At 39.9% G+C, this 19,955-nt stretch overlaps 1 protein-coding gene across 1 annotated transcript in view; it reads left to right on the top strand.

Annotated features, from left to right (window-relative positions):
* The window catches only part of LOC140478800 (tumor protein 63-like), a 300,795-nt gene extending 283,012 nt beyond the window's left edge, over positions 1 to 17,783 (top strand). Inside the window, 4 exon segments of the mRNA XM_072572189.1 lie at positions 7,781 to 7,932; positions 8,458 to 8,599; positions 13,276 to 13,369; positions 14,401 to 17,783. Coding sequence (XP_072428290.1) covers positions 7,781 to 7,932; positions 8,458 to 8,599; positions 13,276 to 13,369; positions 14,401 to 14,697 — 685 coding nt within the window. The 3' untranslated portion in view covers positions 14,698 to 17,783.
* The last annotated feature ends 2,172 nt before the right edge of the window (positions 17,784 to 19,955 follow it).

Here is a 19,955-nt window from a genome sequence, read left to right as displayed (position 1 = left end):
TAATTTTGAATCCAGATAAATATATTCAAAACCACAGTCTCTTCCACAGAAATTGTCATGATCATGAAGACAGAAAAGTCTAAGACGAGGAGTTAAATCTGTCAATCCTTATTGTATTTTTTCTCTCTTTTTTTTTCTCTCTCTCTCTCTCTCCCTCCCTCTCTCTCTTTCTCTGTCTTTTTCTCCGGTTCCTTTCTCTAGTCTGCTGAACGCCTGCTTTCAAAACGAACGCCTGGAGTCAAATTGTGGCAAAAGACTGTTAATGAAGGAGAAAACATCCGATTGTGTACAGACTGAGAACACCTTACATAACCTGGGAAGAGGGGGGTGGAGCGAAGAGAGCACAACTCAAACCTTCCATTATTTATAAAATGGGAAACCCCCAAGAACCGAATTGGTAGTTTTCAAAATGGATGCATGTTCCACTTCAAGTGGCACAACAACCTGGTGTTCGTTGGATTTATGAAGTGGCCTGCATTTCTCAAATGCTACAAGAGGAGATCACCTGGCATTTACTGATGCCTTTCAGTTAGCGCTTGTTACTGATTTAACGATTTCATATCTTTGTTACAGGCAGTTTGTAAGCAATTATTTCTATAGCACTCCATCTGATGTGGCATTAAGTTCCATTCCAGTGAGCGCATTGCACACCATGACCACTTCCCCAGTAGAACATGTATGATCACTAAGCATTGATTCTCAATTAGCAAGGGCATGAGTATGAATCCCACTAGCACGCTGTGAAATCAAACTCATTCAATCTGTAATCTGGCTGGCATCAAACAATAGCCAGGGAAGCTGCTATTTAAGTTTCTGCTCCTACATATTATGGTCTTAATTGTATTTATTATTTGTTCAAGGGTACATGTCTAACTATCATTTTAATCCCATTGTGCAACAAGGGATGGTTGGTGCATGTTACTTTGTCACCATGTTAGGGGATTCTTGAGGTGAAAATATTTTGCACTTTGATGTACTAAAGCTGCCTGAAATATGCCATGATCCTAACCTGTCATGTTTCATTGCGAGGTGGAGTATTCCCTCAACCAGAGAAGCTAACAGTGTCAATTGCAGAATGCTATTTTAAAATACATCGACATCACTGAATTCGCAGTCTTGCGTCATCCTGTGCTTTCTGTGAACCTTTTCCATGATGTTCATGTTCACATTTCTATTGGAGATGCCACATTGTTGGAAAGATGGAATTGCAGTGTGACAAGTCTATGTAAACATTCTGAATATGGACATGAGAATTAATACTCAAAATATAAATGTGTGGCCTTACCAAAGTTTTACACAACTGCAACATGACTTTCCAGCTTTTATACTCTGTGCCTTGACCAGCAAAGGCAAGCATGCTGTATGCTGTCTTTACCACCTCATCCACTTGTGTTGCCATTTTCAGGGAGCTATGAACTTGTATGCCAAGATCCCTCTGTATTTCATGCTTCAAAGAAGCCTGCCACTTACTGTATCCTATCCTTTTGCATTTGATCTCTCGAAAACATCACCACACTTGTCCAGATTAAATTTGATCTGTTATTTCTCCAATTGATCTACATCTTGCTGTATCCTTTAAAAGTCTGCCTTATGATTTGCAACACCACCAAATTCTGTTGTCTGTAAAATTGCTGATTAGTTCACCTACATTTTCATCCAAATCATTTAAAAATATGATAAACAACAAGGTCCTAGCACCGATCCTTGCGGAACACCACTCATTATTGATTTCCAGTCAGATAAGCACTCCTCCACAACTAACCTTTGTCTTCTATGACCATGCCAATTTTGTATTCAATTTATCAACTCAGTCTGGATCCTACGTGACTTAATTTTCTGTAAGAGCTAACCATGAGGGACCTTGACATATCCTTTAGTAAAGTCTATATAGACAACATCCACTACTGTGTCCTCATCAATAATCTATGTCACTTCCTCAACAAACTCAATTAAATTTGAGACAGGATCTCCTCCCACCTAAAGCTGTGCTGACTGTTCCTAATAATTTTTTTTTTCCAAGTGCAAGTAAATCTTGTCCCTAAGAATCTTCTCCAGAAACTTCCTAAACACTGATATAAGGTTCACCAGTCTATAATTTCCAGTCTATATTTTCACCAGTCTATAATTATGCCTTTTGCCTTTTTCTGAACAAAAGAGCAACATTAACTATTTTCCAGTCTGAGACCTTGCCTGTGCTAAAGAAGTTTCAAAGATCTGTGTCAAGGCCCCAGGACTCCCCTCCCTCCGTATTCTGGGATTGATTCCATCTGTCCCTGCAGACTTATCTACTTTAATGTTTTTCAAGACATTCAACATCACCACCTTCTCAACATACTCTAGAATACCCCTAATCTTATCATCATTCATGTTCTTGGTGAACAGTGATGCAAAGGATTTAAGATTTCACCTATTTCCTTCAGTGCACCTACCCTTTCTCTCGTTAACCTTTGCTTCTGATATACATATGAAATATCTTAGCATTCTCTTTAATCCCAAGGGCATTTCATGGACCCTTATAGTCCTCCTAATCTTTTTAAGTACTTTCCTGTTTCTTTTATATTCTTCAAGTGCATTGTCTGCTTTCAGTTTCTAAAACCTTACATATACGTCCCTTTTCCTTTTGACTAAACTCAATAATTCTTGCTATCCTTCTCTTTCCTCGTGACAGGAACATGCTGGTCCTGAACTCTGATCAATAGGCCTTTAAAAGACTCCAACATGTCAAATGTGGATTTACTTCAACTAGTCACCCCTCATCTAATTTCTTCTGTTTCTGTCTAATACTGTCATAATTAGTCTTCCCCCAGTTCTGCACTTTCACCCGAGGACCAGTCTTATCCTTATCCATAACTATCACTAAACTTATGGAATTATGTTCATTGTTCCCAAAATACACCCTCACTGAAACTTCAATCACCTGGTCAGCCTTATTCCCCAACGTAAGGTCTAGTATGTCCCCTTCCCTATTTGGACTATTTAAATAATGTTTCAAGAAATCCTCCTGGATACAGCTAACAAATTCTGCCTTGTCTCAGGCCCAGTCAATATTCAGGAAGTTAAAATCACCACAATAACACTGTTATTTTTGCATATTTCCATGATCTAGAATTATATCGAATCCCTACAGTGTGGAAACAGGCACTTCGGCCCAACAAGTCCACACTGACCCTTCAAAGAGTAATGCACCTAATGTACGCAGCCCTGAATGCTGTGGGCAATTTAGTATGGCCAATTCACCTAACCTGCACATCTTTGGATTGTGGGAGGAAACCGGAGCTCCCAGAGAAAACCCACGCAGACACTGGGAGAATATGCAAACTCCACACAGACTGAGGCTGGAATTGAACCCAGGTCCCTGGCACTGAGAGGCAGCAGTGCTAACCACTGAGCCACCTGCTTGTATATGTGTTCCTGTATCTCTTGCTGGTTATCAGGACACCTATATGGTAACTCTTCAAGTTATGATCATCATTTGTTTTCTCATCTTTCAGTTGCCAGTCTAGAAATGAGTGAATTTGCTGACTGAGGTTTGAACTCTTGACCTGTGACTCACTAGACCAGTACCATAATCACTCTGCATGGTACACTGTCTGCAATTCAAGTTTTAAGAATTTAATAATTGAGCTCGGTCAAAAAATAAGTGTTTTCCTTCATGGGAAGAAGGAACAGAAGAACCCAGACAAATCTTATAGGTTTCTGGCCCTGTTTTCAGACTTGTTGAATTATTTAAAATACAGTCAGAAGAGAAAACACAAAACTTGAAGCATCTAGCATTTTGATATTGGATTTCTGCCCCACAGTTAAAGAACATGTTATTGGGATGCAACACAGGGAAAGGCACCAAATGCACCTCAACCTTTTTGTGCTTTGTAATTCTTCAAGAAACTGCCTTTTCTTTGCCCATTTTGGTGAGAAAGGGAGCTGATATTTGCACGTTGTTTGCAGGGCAACAGAAGAGAATGATTTTTTTCAGTTAAGCTTGATAATAAAATAAAATCCGAAGATTATACCAGATTGAAGTATGCACAGTGTGCTGCAGTCTGTAACTCAGTCAAATCAAGGGAAGATGTATTGGGTTTTTTTCTGAGCTTTTTCCTGTCACTTATGCTGAATTATAATATAAAATCCTCTGATCTAATACAGTAAATTTTGAAATCCTGACTATTGAAGTAACTTTTCAATTGTATTGAAATTTTTAAAAGTTGATATTCCCATTTTATAAATGTCATGATGTTAAAATTCAGCAACCCTTCGAGAATGCCATATATAATCTATTATAATCATAGAGTGGGCCTGTATTTTGGAATCACAGCATTGTTGAATTGGCTTACTAGTTTGACTTGTGCTATCAAGTGGGCCCGCTGTCTGTAAATAAAACAAAAGGAAAATGGTAAAATTAGGTAGATCCCTCTCAATTTAGGATGACAGTTGGACATCAGGGAATTGGAAAGTATGGTGTTCGGTTATACTGAACCACACAGATCTGTGTGTGTGTCATACAATAGTTAATTATATTGACCCACACAGATGCACAAAGTATTATACTGAGTCATATTGATTTCTGCACATCCAGGTATACATTGTATCATCATGAGTTGGATTAAAATGCACAGATCCAGTTATACGCAGTATCACACTGAAATGTTTCTAACCTAACCATCCAGTCCTGCGAAAACTGGTCACTTGGACAGGCACCTGTAAAATCATACACCAATATGAATTACTTGTCTTGGAAAAATGGAGAAGGGGTAAAATTGAGGAGTCAAGGGTAGAACCTTTGTTGTTAAATTTTTGATTTTTAAAAAAAATATGACTGTGTCCTCCAGTAGCTTGTTAGCAATATTGTTCTCTTCATCAGTGGTGAGAGATCCAAGTGTTGGGGACCTTAGTACTGGAGACTGGGACCACTTGCACTGAACTGAACTACTTGGCACATTTGTGATTCTTGCCTGATGAAATACTCAAGCAGATTGTCCTCCGTGTTTACTGAAGAGCAGAAATGTAAGAGTTTGTAATCACACTTCACCCTTGGAGCGTGGTTCTGCCATTGACATAATTCCATCTTGTTATCTGAGAGTCATTTTGCGATGGGTTACTATTTCTGTCTCATCATGTTATGTGAAATGAGGTGACATGAGCTGGCCTTGTGTCAGAAATTCTAGTTTTATTGTACATATTGATTTTATTTTGTCTCAATTTATGCATAATATAGATGATGATCTCAAGCAGTTGGCTGCATTCTTTATTGGCTTTTAATTTCTCAGCTCTCCCCACCCCTGATCTCACCTGATCTAGTCTGTTATTGCTCTGAAATATATCATTCAGTGATATCTTCACATTAGGATGAAACAGGTTCATTGTAATCATTTATTGTTAGTACTGATTTGCTTCAGAGGCTGTGATCTTCACAATATATTTTTTCCTACAGTGTCCAATATTAAGGAATCTCCAGAGACGTGATGAGATATTAATTTGATTATTTCAGGTTCAAAGTGCAGGATTCTCCCCATTAAAAGGACAATCAATCCATTCGACTGTAGTGAGAGTTTAGCTCCTTAGGGAGCATTCGGGAGCACAGCACGAGTTTGAGATTTTTGTTTGCTGTCTATCTGAGGATGGGTGTACAAGAACACAATAATTCTATGATCCAGATTTCATTAATTTTTTTTGGCTTATTGATTTGATAATAGGAAGAGCCTTTTGCTGTATCCTATGCGTTTTCTGAACTAATACTCACTGAATAGTCAGTGCTGTCTTCTGAGATCAGTACCCTCAGGAGTGTCTTGATATTTGCAAGGGATCCCCCACAGAGAGGTCTGACCAGCACCAGTTAAAGATGCAAGCATTTGAAGGCTGCGTTGAATATTGTCTAATTCTATCCATTAAACATTTCAATTCAAGAGCACCATAAGCAAATAAACTTTCTGCAGGATCTGATCCAGAACCCATCTTTGCTGTGTGCAGAGCTTCCTCATGTGGATGAAAGCCAATGGAGAGTTGTCCTACAGTGCTCATGCATCCATTTTCATTTCCTGGGTTAGAAGGAAATGAAATAAAAGTAAAGAGGGTTTAGCCACAGAACTTTAAAAAATGAGGCTAATAAATCTTGCAGCCATCAGCATATCATTTTCTTCCTGAAGTTTCCCACCAACAAATGTAATGGTAGAATTATGCACAGTGCTATTTGCAAAATTCTCAGTCATTGCACTGAAAGCAGAGTTGCTCCAGAGAAACTTTGTCTGAACTTCTGCATTGGTCATGTGCAATCTTTTTCATTTTCCTGGTTGGGACAGCTAAGGAATCAAAACTATGAAAGATTGTATCACTGGGCTACTGCTGGACAGAAAAGGGTCCTCTATAAAGATGTTTTGTTTTTTTTCTATCTGGTCTTTTTGACTATGGTTTTCAGTAGGGGGTAATTGTGTACATTCTGGATTGATGCTGATATTTGTACTGATCTCTTCAATAAATCTAGCAACTGGAGTATGTGTAATGTGTCTCTTTGGTGTTTTTTGGGGCAGCTCCACATTTCTGAGGAGCTAGTATTTTGTGGAGAATGTATAAATGGGAGCAGTGATTCATCTGGAAAGGAAACCAGTAAACATTGTGGGAAATGATGAAATAGAACTCTCAATATGATTGCGAGGTCAGGAAATTCACTAAAATTTGTAATGTAGAAACACTCAGTGCATTTATGTATATATTTCAGCCATCAGAAGAAATCTCTTCTGAAGCTGTTGACTAATTGTTAGAATGCATTCCCCCCAGCAAAGTCTGGTTCATTGTCCCTTCATCTGTGTCTATGTGACTTGGGGTCAAGGATATTACAACAGAATCCTACTCCATATAATAAAAGTTTGAATGTCGCAAGAGTTTCTGGATTCAGTTAAAGATTAGAAACCTCCATTAGAGCTTCTGTCCGAGTTAGAGGCTTTCAAGTTTTCACCTCTGTCCTTGGCATGTTTGCTGTAGCCATGAGGGAAGCCCTGCAGTGCTAGAGATGCTGTCTTTATTGAGACATTGTACCATGGTTCACCATTGGGTGGTGATGCCATAGCACTTAGAGGAGGAGCATGGGTATACAGCCCTTGGATCCGATATTTATATCCCAGGCAACGTCACTAAAATTGACTCAATTGATCTCAGCCCTGAAAGTTTCCAAAATGGTTGCCATGTTTGCTGACATCTGATTTAATTTTTTATGAGCATTTGAGACACTAATAAAATGCACAGTTTTCTTTATGCATTTACAAGCTCACCTTCAAATATGGCAACAATACTATACACGGGTAGAGAAGGTGCATTTGAATTCTCCTCAGAAAGATGATCTTGGGCTGTGCATTGTGCTGACAGAGTGGACCACTCTCAAGGTGGATTGAGAAGTGAATCAGTTGTCAGAGGCTTAGGATTAGTGTTAAAACTCTGAAGGGAAAGAGTAAAGGAATAGTTCCATTACAGTTGGATTTTAGAATGCAGAAAATGTTCTTACATGGACCTGGTAAAGTTAAATCAGTCCTGGTATTTAAGAGTAGTGGATTGAAATGATGAATATTAGTAGTTTTTCCGTTGAATCATGAATTGGAATCATGATGAATTGCTCCAGTGGGAGTAAGGACCAACATGGAGATAATGAGCCAAGTAAAACGCCTTATTGCTATCATTTTGCTAATGATGCATTTGAACTTGCTAATATGATGGTGATATGTATAATAATAGCATTTTGGGGAATTGGTGAATGTTATTTTCAAACAAGGTTTACATTTTACCATTTCTGTTTCAGGCCCTCGATGCAATCACAGCAGTCCTTTGGGCCCTCTCCCTCTCCAGTGAATAAAATGGCCACCATGGGGAACAAGTTGCCATCTGTCAGCCAGCTCATCAGTCCGCAGCGCAATGCACTCCCACAAGCCCCCATGCCCCCAGGAAGTATGGGTAAGATCCAGTTTTGTTCTCTTTTATGTGAAGAAACTACTGATTCCTTTCTTGCATCCTAGGCACGTGTGTGTGATGAATGATGCTTCTCGCTAAACACTCGCAGCCTTTCTTTCTTCATTTGCAATACTTGATCATTAGGCAGGACTTTTGTTCCCTTGATTACCAATATCTATCTATTTCTACCCTAAAATATCCAAAGAATCTGCTTTCATTGCCTTGTTAGGAAGAGAGTTCCAAAGATTCTTGACCTTCTGAGAAACAAAAAAAATCTCCTCACCTCTGTCTTAAATGGACAACTCCATATTTTTAAATGGTCCTGAACTAAGTTGTTTCCTGAAGGACAGGGATCTGAACTAATTTGCTAGTCGTTGCTCCAGGCCACATTTTTTGTATAAAGCACAGTGTGTAATGTTGAGGCTGTAATGGATAGAGAGTGGGTGGGTTATCTCGAGCATAAAGCTGCATAAAGCTACTTAGAAGCTTGATGAGGGCTGTTTCTGATCAGTTATTTTGTTTCCTCAGTTCCTCAGATGATGAATGTTCCAATGCAGATGAATGGAGACATGAATGGGTTGAGTCCCACGCAGGGATTGCCTTCACCAATGGCTTCGACTTCACATTGCACACCGCCTCCGCCTTACCCGTCTGACAACAGCATCTCCAGGTCAGAGGTGGTGATTAGATTACTCACTTTCTTTGTAAAATTAGTTTGCATAAAGTGGACCATTTTCATAGAGCCATGAAGCATTCCCTGTTTATGAAATTTCAGACCATCAATCTGTTGACTAATTGAATTAATCCCACAGTAAAATCTGAAAACTGATTTACTTTATGCTATGATCAGCTCAGGTTTATGTCATAAACAACAATATATTGAGTTTTCACTGGCAGCGAGCCTTTATTTTCTTCAAGAAGCCTACGATCTTAAGTTTTCAAGGTATTCAAACTGGAGACCACACACCATATGTGGTCACTGAGCCAAGATAAACCAGTTCAACACTGACCAGGGTTAAATTCAGTCACTTGAAAGGTTTAAAATTGGTAAGGTGCTGGTATTGGACAGGCTGTCTGCACTTAGTTGACAAGGCACCAGGACCAAATGAGATGCATCCAAGAATATTGAGAGATGTGAAAGTGGAAATTGCCAGGGCACTGGCCGCAATGTTTTAGTTTTGTTTAGACTCAGTGGTGCCAGATGATTGGAGCGTTGCAAACATTATGCCTTTGGCGAAAAAGTGTAAGGATGAGCCTGGCGATGATAGACCACCTGGTTTAACTTTGGTTGGGAAACTTATAGAAACAATAATTTATGAAAAAATTAATAGTCACAATGATAAATGCAGGTAATTGAGGAGAGCCAGCGTGGATTTTTTAAGGAAGAATGTATCTTAGCTAACTTTCTAGAGTTCTTACGATGTAGTAACGGAGAGGGTTGATAGGGGTAACTGTGTTGATGTAGTGTACATGAACTTCCAGAGAGCATTTGGTATGTTGCCATGCAACAGACTTGAGCAAATGGAATAAAAGGACATTAGCAACATAGATTTACTGAGTGACCAGAAACCGAGTAATGGTTATTGGATGTTATTCAGACTAGGGTAAGCTTTGTATTTGAATTTCCCGGGAATCAATGTTGAGATCTTTACTTTTCATGATCTGTATTGATGACCTAAACCTACAGGACACAATTTCAAAGCAAACAGATTTTGGAATTACTGTAAATGTTGGAATCGTTATAAACTGTGAGGAGGATGGTGTCAACTTCCAAAGGATGTAGATACATTGGATTGGGCAGAGAGGTGGCAGATGAAGTTCAATGCAGAGAAGTAAAAGGTGATAAGCAAGTCTTGGACAAACAGTACAAAATAAAGGATACATTTCTGTAGGGAGTGCAGGAGCAGAGGGACCTGAATGTTAATGAACTGAAGTTGTTAAATGTAGCATGACCGTTTGAGAGAATAGTTAATTTCCTGTATTTCCTAAATGGGACCATAGATTATAAGAGCACCAAGGGTATGTTGAACTTGTATAAGGCAGTAATTCAGCCTCAAGTGGAGTACTGCGTTCTGTTCTGTACACCGCATTTCAGGAAGAATATGAAGGCATGACAGAAGATGTTTAAGAATGGATTCAGATATAAGAAACTTAAGTCATGAAGATAGATGATCAAGTTATTAGGCTCTGAAATAAACTGCTGGAGAAAATATGGTTATTTGCAAAGAGTAATGGGACGAAAACAGTATGAAACCCATTTCTTCACCATTGATTGGCTTTCCTTGAATTCTGAGCCCGACCTAGAGTTATAGTGAGACACAACATGGAAATAGATCCTTCAGTCCAACTTGTCCATGCCAACCAGATATCCTAAACCATCTCATTTGGTCCATATCCCTCTAAACCCTCTCTATTCATATACCCATCCAGCTGCCTTTTAAATGTTGTAATTGTATCCACTTCCATTTCCTCTAGCAGCTCATTCCGTTCATGCATCATCTCCTGCGTGAAAAAGTTGCCCCTTAGGTTGCTTTTAAACCTTACCCCCTCACATTAAAACTATGCCCTCTAGTTTGGGCTTCCCTACCCAGGGGAGAAAAAAAAAAGCCTTGACTATTCACTCCATCCATCACCTCATGATGTTATAAACCTCTGTAGGATCACCCCTCAACCTTTGATGCTCCATCTGTTCTCACTGGTCTTGCCCCAGTATTGAATGAATCACAAGTCAGCAAGATATGTCTTTAAGGCATAAACAAGTCTTTTCCTATTTAAGTCTCCATAGATCGCATCCATCCCTACCATAAATGCACAAATCAACCCCTCAATTTCACATTCTAAAGATATTTATCTTATGAAATAATATTCTTTGAGCTATTTTGATTTAATTTTCCCAATTATTCCTATTCCTTTAAAGTTGCAGCCTGTTCATGACTAACACCAGTGTGGGTGAATTGAGTCTAAAGAGAAATTTCACTGTAAATGAACCAATTTCAAATTCTCCAAGTCGTGAAAAATCCTTGACTACTTACAGGGATCTGTACAGTTTCAACTGCACATGTTTGTTCTTTGCAGGAAGGTTTTGAGGGAAGGGTGCAAGAATGGTTGGAACAGATTAGGAAGCTGCAGAGTTACTGGGTTGGACAGAGTTACTTTATAGTCCCAATTACTCCTTCACTGAGGGAAAGGAAGAATGTAGCAATTCCCCCCCCCCCCCGCCACGCGCGCATACCTTGGCAAACTGGAGCTGCTGCTAGAAATGAGAATCTCTTCTGCATCAACTGTGATTGTCCCAGCGTTGAGTAGCACGCTGCTTCCTTGCCTTTGAATTGAAAGATTGTGGATTCAAGCTCCACTCCAAGACAAAGAATGGACGGCAGATTTCCTTCCCACATAAGTAAACCAGAAAGGGTTTTTACAAGAGTTGACAGTGGTTACATGGTCATCGTTAAGTTTTTTTTTCATTCTAGATTGTTATTGAATTCAAATTTTGCCATCTACAACTGAATCCATGTCCCAGAATGTTAGGGCCTGGTGCATTGACATAACCACTGCACCACCACATCCCCCAGTAATTCAGAGACCCAGCTCCAGGACATCTCTGCAGGAGTTGCTCAGGGTCATTTTCTAGGCCCAAATGTCTTCAGCTGCTTCATCACTGACCTTCTCTCCATCATAAGATCAGAAGTGCTTTCACTAATCAGGACTATTCATAACACCTCAGGTACTGGAGGTCCACGTCTAAATGCAGCAAACCACAGACCATATTCTTGCTTAGAATCATGATTGGCAAGTTACACTTGTGCCACAAAAGTTTCTGATAGTGACCATCTCCAACAAGAGAGAATCTAACTATCACCTGTTCACATTCAAAGGCATTGCCTTACTAAGTCCCATACCATCAATATCTGGGAGGCTACCATTGACCAGAACTAGCCATTTAAATACTATGGCTACAAGAAAAGGTCAGAGGTTGTGAGTACTGTGATACATAACTCCCTCCCTGACTCCCCAAAGCCTGTCCAGCATCTAGATGGCACAGGGTGGCTCAGTGGTTAGCACTGCTGCCTTGCAGCGCCAGGGACCTCAGTTCAATTCCAGCCTCAGGGGCTTGTGCAAACTCCACGCAGACATTCTCCCCATGTCTGCCTGGGTTTCCTCCGGGTGCTCCAGTTTCCTCCCATAATCCAAAGATGTGCAGGTCAGGTGAATTGGTTATGCTAAATTGCCCATAATGACAGGTGCATTAGTAGGGAGTAGGAGAATTGGTCTGGGTGGGCTACTCTTCACAGGGTCGGTGTGGACTTGTTGGGCCAAAGGGCCTGTTTCCGCACTGTAGGGAATCTAATCTAATCGGGTCCGGAGTGTGATAGAATACGTCCCATTACCTTGGATGGGTACAACTCCAATAGCACTCATGAACTTTTGTCATCCAGTACAAGGTAATCCCCTGGGAAACAAGGAAAATAGGAGAAGCCTGGACACTATACTTCTGTTCTTTCCCACTGAGTGAAGGAATTTCTCATCTTAGTCCAGGATGGCCCACTACTTGGAAGTCCCTTTGTTCTGGACCCTGGTTTGATTTGCACTTGATCTAACACCTTCAATTCTTGTACTCTTCACCACTGACCTGCAGGGGCAGCAGTGTGTACTATCTTCAAAAATCATTGCTACAAATCAAGGCTCCTCTAACAGCACCTTCCAAACTCTCAACCTTTACCAGAACGGCAAGGTCAGCCAATACATGGGTACACCAGCGCCTGCAAATTACTTTCCAAATCTCGTATCATGCGGACGTGGAACTATATGACTTTCCTTTCACTTCACTGGGTCAAAATTCTGGAAACCCCCTGCTCCCTGACATCACTGTGGGTATCCCTACTCCCCAAACAATTCAGCTATTCAAGAAGACAGCCCACCACCACCACAGGCGAATTAGTGATAGGCAGTAAATTCGAACCAAGTCACAAATGCCCACATCTAGTTAAATAATTTTTTAAAAAACTTTTTACTGACAATCCCAATGTATTACTGCTATATTATCATAGGTGTTGTTTTGCAGAGATGTTAAACCTCAGTTGAGTATACCACATTCCAGGGCACTATTTTGGGCTTGAGCAGTGGAGTGCTTCCTGGTGTCTTGGCTAATTTTTAACTCAATCAGTATGACAGATGATCTGATTATTCACACTTTTTGTGTGGGTTTACAGAAATTGTTTTATTGCTGATTTGTTTGTCATAATTGCATTAAATTTTCTGTTACTCAGTGTGCATTTGCTAGTTGTTTGAGAAAGTTGTGATCTTGAGCAAAATACAGCACTGATTGTTCATCCCCTCTGTTTGCAGCTTTCTGACGAGAGCCGGCTGTGCGTCGTGTTTGGAGTATTTCACCACCCAGGGATTGATGAACGTTTACCAGATCGAGCATTTTACCATGGATGTAAGTCGTTTCCACTTCTCACTCAGGTCCCTGATCCCTGCATATTTCCCTCATCTCTTTAGTAAAACCTTCACATAGATGGAAACACTAAAACATGTTCAATATGGGTTTCTACACAGTCCTCGGTGCCATGAAATTTGGATGAAAAGATAATACAGATATTTAATTAAGCCTTAAAGTCACACTCACTCCCCTATATGTGCAACTTGAGGAAGGTGAATACAGATCATGCATGTGATTGCTTAGGGACCTTCTCTCATCTAACCTCTTTAAATGAATGGACAATAATTATGTTCACTGAATCTCTCTCACACTTACCAAAACTGGACCAGAAACAGGAAAATCTGTCCTTCTGCTTTTAGTTCCCCTTGGAAGAGGTAGAAAATGACTAATATTTGTCTTTTAATTTATTCCATGGTTGTAAAGGCTTTGTCCCAATGATTAAAGCAGGTGTTTCTGAGAGAATGGAAATGGAAAATGATGGAAATACTAAGGAAAAATATCAGAAGGATTAGGTGTTTCCCGGTCCCTTAAGTTAATTGCTAGGTGTGTGGTTTGTGATACAGTGCTTATTGTAAAGGAGAGGTCAATGCTCAAGACTCATCATGAAAAGTTGTGAAACTAAATTTAATTAGTGAGATCATTTGTGGTGTTAATAAAGGTGAGTATAAAGATGTTGGGTTCTCGTGAAAACCCAACTAATTCACTATCCTTTTAAGGAAAGGAGGACAGTCCTGAATGGTATGGTTTTGTTCAGGATATCTAGAGTTAAATGATGAACAGCATCATTAAATTCAATAAAAGAATGTTTTTTTTCTCAAAGTCTGAAGTTTTGCATTGTTTTTTAAAGGAATAATTTAATAAATTTGTTCTCCCAGTTGAAAGCAATAAATGGAAAGTCTTGGAGGTCATTCTGCCAAGTTTCCAGTCCGTGCTTTTGAAGTTCTGTTTCAGCAGTGTGAACACATAAAAATGATCAGTGATTTGCTGGCTCTGTGACCAAAATCCTTTTTTAAAATTTTTTTTGTCAGGATCTCATCAGCCTCAAGATTCCTGAGCAATACCGACATGCCATCTGGAAAGGAATACTGGACCACAGACAGTCCCTTGACTTCTCAACTCCTCCTCAACTACTGCGAAATACAAGCAGTGCCTCTACTGCCAGTATGGGCTCCCAGAATGAGACACGCGGTGAACGGGTAATTGATGCTGTCCGTTTCACCCTGCGCCAGACCATCTCCTTCCCTCCTCGCGATGATTGGAATGATTTTGGGTTTGACGTGGATGGACGCCGCAGCAAGCAGCGGATCAAGGAGGAAGGGGAATGAAGTGGTCTGGAGCAACAACCACATCAAACCACAAAAGACAATGTTCCAAACATATCTACTGATGACAACAATACGAGGGGACACTGTCAGAACAAAGTATCTATACTTTGAGTATTCTTACTCGTATTCAAATTGGTTGCACTTATCCAACTTTAATTTGTCTTTATTTTACTTTTTTTGTTGTCTTAAGCCCAACTGCCCATATATGGTAGCTGTATCAAAGCTTATAGGGTGCTTGAGGGGCTATGTGGGATTTGTAACTGCCATATTTATACATCTCTTCCTGTTTAGAGAGGGTCATTCTAATCAATGGTATTGTTCGTGCATCAAAACTACAACTACATAAAGGTGTGCAAGTAAGTACAGAGTGAACGTGCAAGTGAGGAAGGCAGATTGAATGGAGTTGCTGGGCCTCCATCCTCACTCTATCCTTGGTTATCTTGCACTTCAAAAATGACGCTTAATATTTCACTGCCTGGGCTGAGGCCAGAAGTGCTGTAAAAGTACTTACAGGCACTAGAACAGTGGCTGGCAACCTCTATGAGGAGAGGAGCAATTAGTGCTATTGTTTGGTGCTGTCACTGTCAAAAAAAAAACAATGTACAACCATCCAGTCCACCACATGAATTCAATTCCTAGAAATGGGTCCAAGAGCCCTTACTGAGATTCAGTACTGCAAAAATAGTTTTGTGTCTTTGGCATTTTCCTGTTCCTGTTCACCTGCAATGTATCAAGGTGGCTGAATGGTATGTCTCTTCCAATAGTGAATTATGATTATGACTGGGCTTATTGTCAACTCACTTAGAACTCCAAATGTGATCTCCTGGTGCTGATATGTCCTGGATCATTGAAACCACATGTCACCTACTGAATGAATGCAACTGACAGTTAGCTAGAGTTGGGATATGAACCCTTTCACTTACAAGCTGTGATGTGTTAGCTTGTGAACGCAGCCTTGACTGACAATTATATTCTGAGATTTGCTTTAAATTTAAAGGGGCAAAGGGGAAAAAAAGCTTCATGGCGATCACTGGTACCAAATTTTATAATGTTCCAGAATTTTATATTGCGATCCACCTCAACTTTGTGCATTTCATTTGCAGGATGTTACATGGTGTGAAAGTACTGATCCTGGTGGTGCTTGCCAGTTCTGCGGGACTGCTAGATTTGGTTAGGTTTCATCTCCTCCTCAGGATAGGGAGAGACCATTCAGCAATCTCAGTTACATGGGGCACTGCCTTCAGTCTGGAGCAGAAGCAATTTTTGGGTTTATCCCTAATTAGGTTCACAATTGTAAAAGAATTCCCTTCTCTTCAGACTTTCCAGTTTTCACTAATAACAATAGGATCCTTGTAAAAAAAATTCAAAAATTTTACAGGAAAGATGTGTACTGCCTTGTGACACAGATGAGATGTTTAGGATCTTTGTAATATGCACCATTCTTACTGTCTCACTGATATCTGTTGCTTAAAGGTCAGTGTAGCGTTCATTTCATATATATGATACTGAGACACCTGATTGTTAAAATTATACTATTACATTTAGTAATTAAGAGCTGTCCAGTAAACTGATCTGCATAGTAGCAGCGTGATAAATGGGCTCTATGATTCATGATAGCCAGAGCTCCGAATGGAAAAGCAGGCTGTGACTATCAGTTTGTACCATTGTCACCCAGTTAAAGAAGCCGCACAAACCAGCCCAGACAGCTTTGTTTGGTGGAAGGGGGTGGGGGAAAGTGGGAGGAATTTAAATTTGACTGCAAGCACCACTTGTACCATGACTTTAACACGCTGCAGCATTCTGTTTCTCTACTTGAATCTGTTTCTGGGGTAGCCTTTGTGTTACTGTATCCGTTTCATATATGAGTCCTAGATTTCAATATTTTGTTTTATATTCATCTCTTGGTATTTTGCTACAGTGACTGAGGCTGTCCTGCAGGTGAACTCCAAACAGCTTGGTGCTAATGGCTGAGGTGATTCAGGTCATTGAAATTCCTCGCAAACTGTGAATTAGGGTTTAGTAGCCGCAATCAGAAATGTAGAGACACTTTTACTTCTTTTTATCCCTTTCTTTGCATCCTTCAATTTTATTGCACTTCAAAAACAATTTTGAAATGTCGGGGTAATCCTTGCAGAGTTGTTCCTGTACAGAAACCCATGTTTGTCCTCTCTTCTTTCTTATCCCTCCAATTCACAATGATCAAATAACCCAGCAGTGCTCATCCTCTGACCTTACTCTTCCAGACCAGTCTGATCTGCTGGAATTGTTTGAGCCTGACACAGGATTGGAAGGAGAAGAGAAATTAATGTCACAGATAACAAGCCAATGAGTGTGCCTGCCCCACAGTGACTTTCACAACTCCCTTTCCGATATGATCACAAAAACAGAGCACTACTGGAGATGTCTATAGGTTTTCCCAAAAATAGTTTTGGACTGTATTTTGAGAGAAAAAGAACAAAAAAAGTCTCTACAAAAACAAATGTGGCTTTGATTGTGCAGGTGTTAAAAAGGCTGGTGTCTAAAATTTTAAATGGGAGTTTGTCTGTAGTAGGATAACAGTCATAAAATAGTTGGTCAGTTTTCATTTCATGTTGCTGTATATATATATATTGGAGCATTTTGTCAATCTTTTTTAGAAATAAATATATATGTAATGTTTAAGGTGGTATAAATCATGTAACTTTGTCAAACTGTGCACTCACCAACACTGGCCAGGATCAGCACTCACTCAATTATTACAATTCATGGCTGAATAAATGCAGGGCCCAGTGTCACATTAGCACTGTACAGATCAGCACAGTATGCTTGCAAAATGATAACATCCAGGGCTTATATATGAGGGTGTCGATTTTTGTTTGGTATTTCACTGAATAAACTGTATTTGTGACCACAGTAATCAGATGGGAGTGGGTAGCAGATCAGGATGCTGGCAGATTTGTACTATTTGGAATCAATACTTGTGTTTCAGTTAAGTGTAAATCTGCTGCGTGTTGAATTTGATGCACTGTAGAGTTCCTTCTGTATAAACTACCACCACATTCCTTTTTTTTTCCAGTATTAAGCATCCAATTAAAAGTTTCTCAAGAGTCCTGGTTCCCTTGAGTATCATTTGAATTTTGATCTAATAAAATTGTCATTCACCCAAAAGCTTCCTAATTGTGAACATCAGTATGTGAGACTGTGCAAGGTGTGCTCCCTAATTGTTGGGGCAAGAGTGCCTTGTTAGTTATAAAAACTGTGTTGTTTGACTTTGAGCTGTTTGATTCTGACACTATACAGTACATAGCAGTGTGTCCCAGTTCACAGCTCGTGAGAACCTCCTTTTCTAGTCAATTACATAATTATAATTAGTGTAGAACTTAGTCAGGACTGGCAGAAGTACCATCCTTCTGAAAAGATTACAACTAAAGCAGCCCAGAATTTGCCAACTAAAACAAGCTGGGAAGAGTGGTAAACAATGAGGATGATACGAATTACCTACAGCAGGACAGAATTGGCAGGCAACTGGCAGCTAGAGTATAATACTGAGAAGTATGAAGTGATGCATGTTTGGTAGAAGGGTTAGATAGAGGGAATATGGATTTAATAGCCCAGTTCTAAAGAGTATGTAGGGACAGAGGGACCTGCTAGTACATAGGGGAGGTGATGTCTGAGTGGTATTATCACTTAGGTCTCTTGATTAACAGACCAGTAATATTCTGGGGACCCAAATTCAGATCCCACCACAGCAGATGGTAGATTTTGAATGTGATGACCATGAATCCATTGTCGATTAGGGAAGGAAAACCCATCCTCACCTGGTCTGCCCTACATGTGACTCCAAACCCACAGCAAAGTGGTTGACTCTTAACTGCCCTCTGGATAATATATGCTGACCCTAGCTAGGGATGCCCTCATCTCAAAAATAAATAAATAATTCCATCGATCATTGAAGATGGTAAGATGTATCAAGAATTTGCATATGGGATCTTGGGTTTCATAAATTACTGTACACTGAGCACAAAAGCAGGGAGGTTATGCTTGATTCAGCCCAGCTATAGTATTGAGCCCAGTTTCTGAGAAGGGTCAGCTTGTAGAAATTAAAGGACTCTTTTGACATAACAAACTTGTAGGACTTAAAAGTGGGTACTGACAGATTGGACCACAGTGTGCACTACACATGTGCAACATTTTAAGATCTGAAATAAAGGACAAACAAACTAAAAGGGTAGGTTAGTAGAGTTGAGCTTGTTCTTGGAGCAAAGGAGATTGTGGAAAGGTTGGACTGAGGTGTAAGATTAAGATATATTTGCATAGACGGTCAAGGCAAAACTCTCGCCATTATTTGTTGGTACAAAGACTGGGAAATACCAAGTTAAGCTTTTGAGTGAGAGGTATAGGGAAATTTTTTAAAGCTAGGAATGGTAATGGCTTGGAATTTTCTGTCCATGATGATAGTTGACATGGAGTCAAGTGGGACAGTGTATGAATATTATTGATATTTATGAATAGTATGAATTGCTATGCACGCAGACCTTGCTTTATGCAATTGGCCATGAAAATCTTGTGTAGTAACCTTTAATATGGCCTTTGATGAAATTCCTTCTGAAAATTCAATTTCAGCACATCCACAAGCTCAACTTCATCCAGTCGCTTGTTACTTCTTCAAAGAACTCTAATGAATTAGTTCAACATGATTTCCCTCCTTGTTGCCCTGATCGCATTAAGATATCATGGTGATTGACCAAAATGGTGGACTGAGAGTAGCATGGATGTTGCAGCTGTGCCTGACATTCAGGCTTACTTCTAGATTTCTCAGTTATTACAAAAGAGATTTAGTTACGTACATGAATAAGTAGTGTTTGCAGGCAGATAGGACTAGTTCTAATTTGGGACTATAGTCTGCATGGAGGAAAGAGTCTGTTTCTGTACTGTTATGACTCCAAACCCATGACAATGATACAGGACAAAAAGCTGGGTAAACATGGTGGAGTCATTCTTGTTTCAGGTGGTGAGTTTAATGGCTCATGCATGCTAAAGAACTAAAGCACATATGACCAGGACAAGCCAGCTTCAATAACCCATTCATTTTTTCAAACATTCATGAAATAACTCTACAGAGGCCAGTGTCCTGTCACCAACTCATGCTTGCTTTACAAGTGGAGAGTCCTTGGCATTGCTAACTTCCTCAGAGTAAGCTCTGAGTGAACAGAACCTCTGATACACCTATTTCTTTGTCGGCCAGGGTAACAGCCCCAATCAGGGAGCTCATTCTGTGA

This window comes from Chiloscyllium punctatum, chromosome 6, assembly GCF_047496795.1.
Source record: "Chiloscyllium punctatum isolate Juve2018m chromosome 6, sChiPun1.3, whole genome shotgun sequence".
NCBI classification, from domain to species: domain Eukaryota; kingdom Metazoa; phylum Chordata; class Chondrichthyes; order Orectolobiformes; family Hemiscylliidae; genus Chiloscyllium; species Chiloscyllium punctatum.
This window is presented reverse-complemented; position numbering and strand designations above follow the sequence as displayed.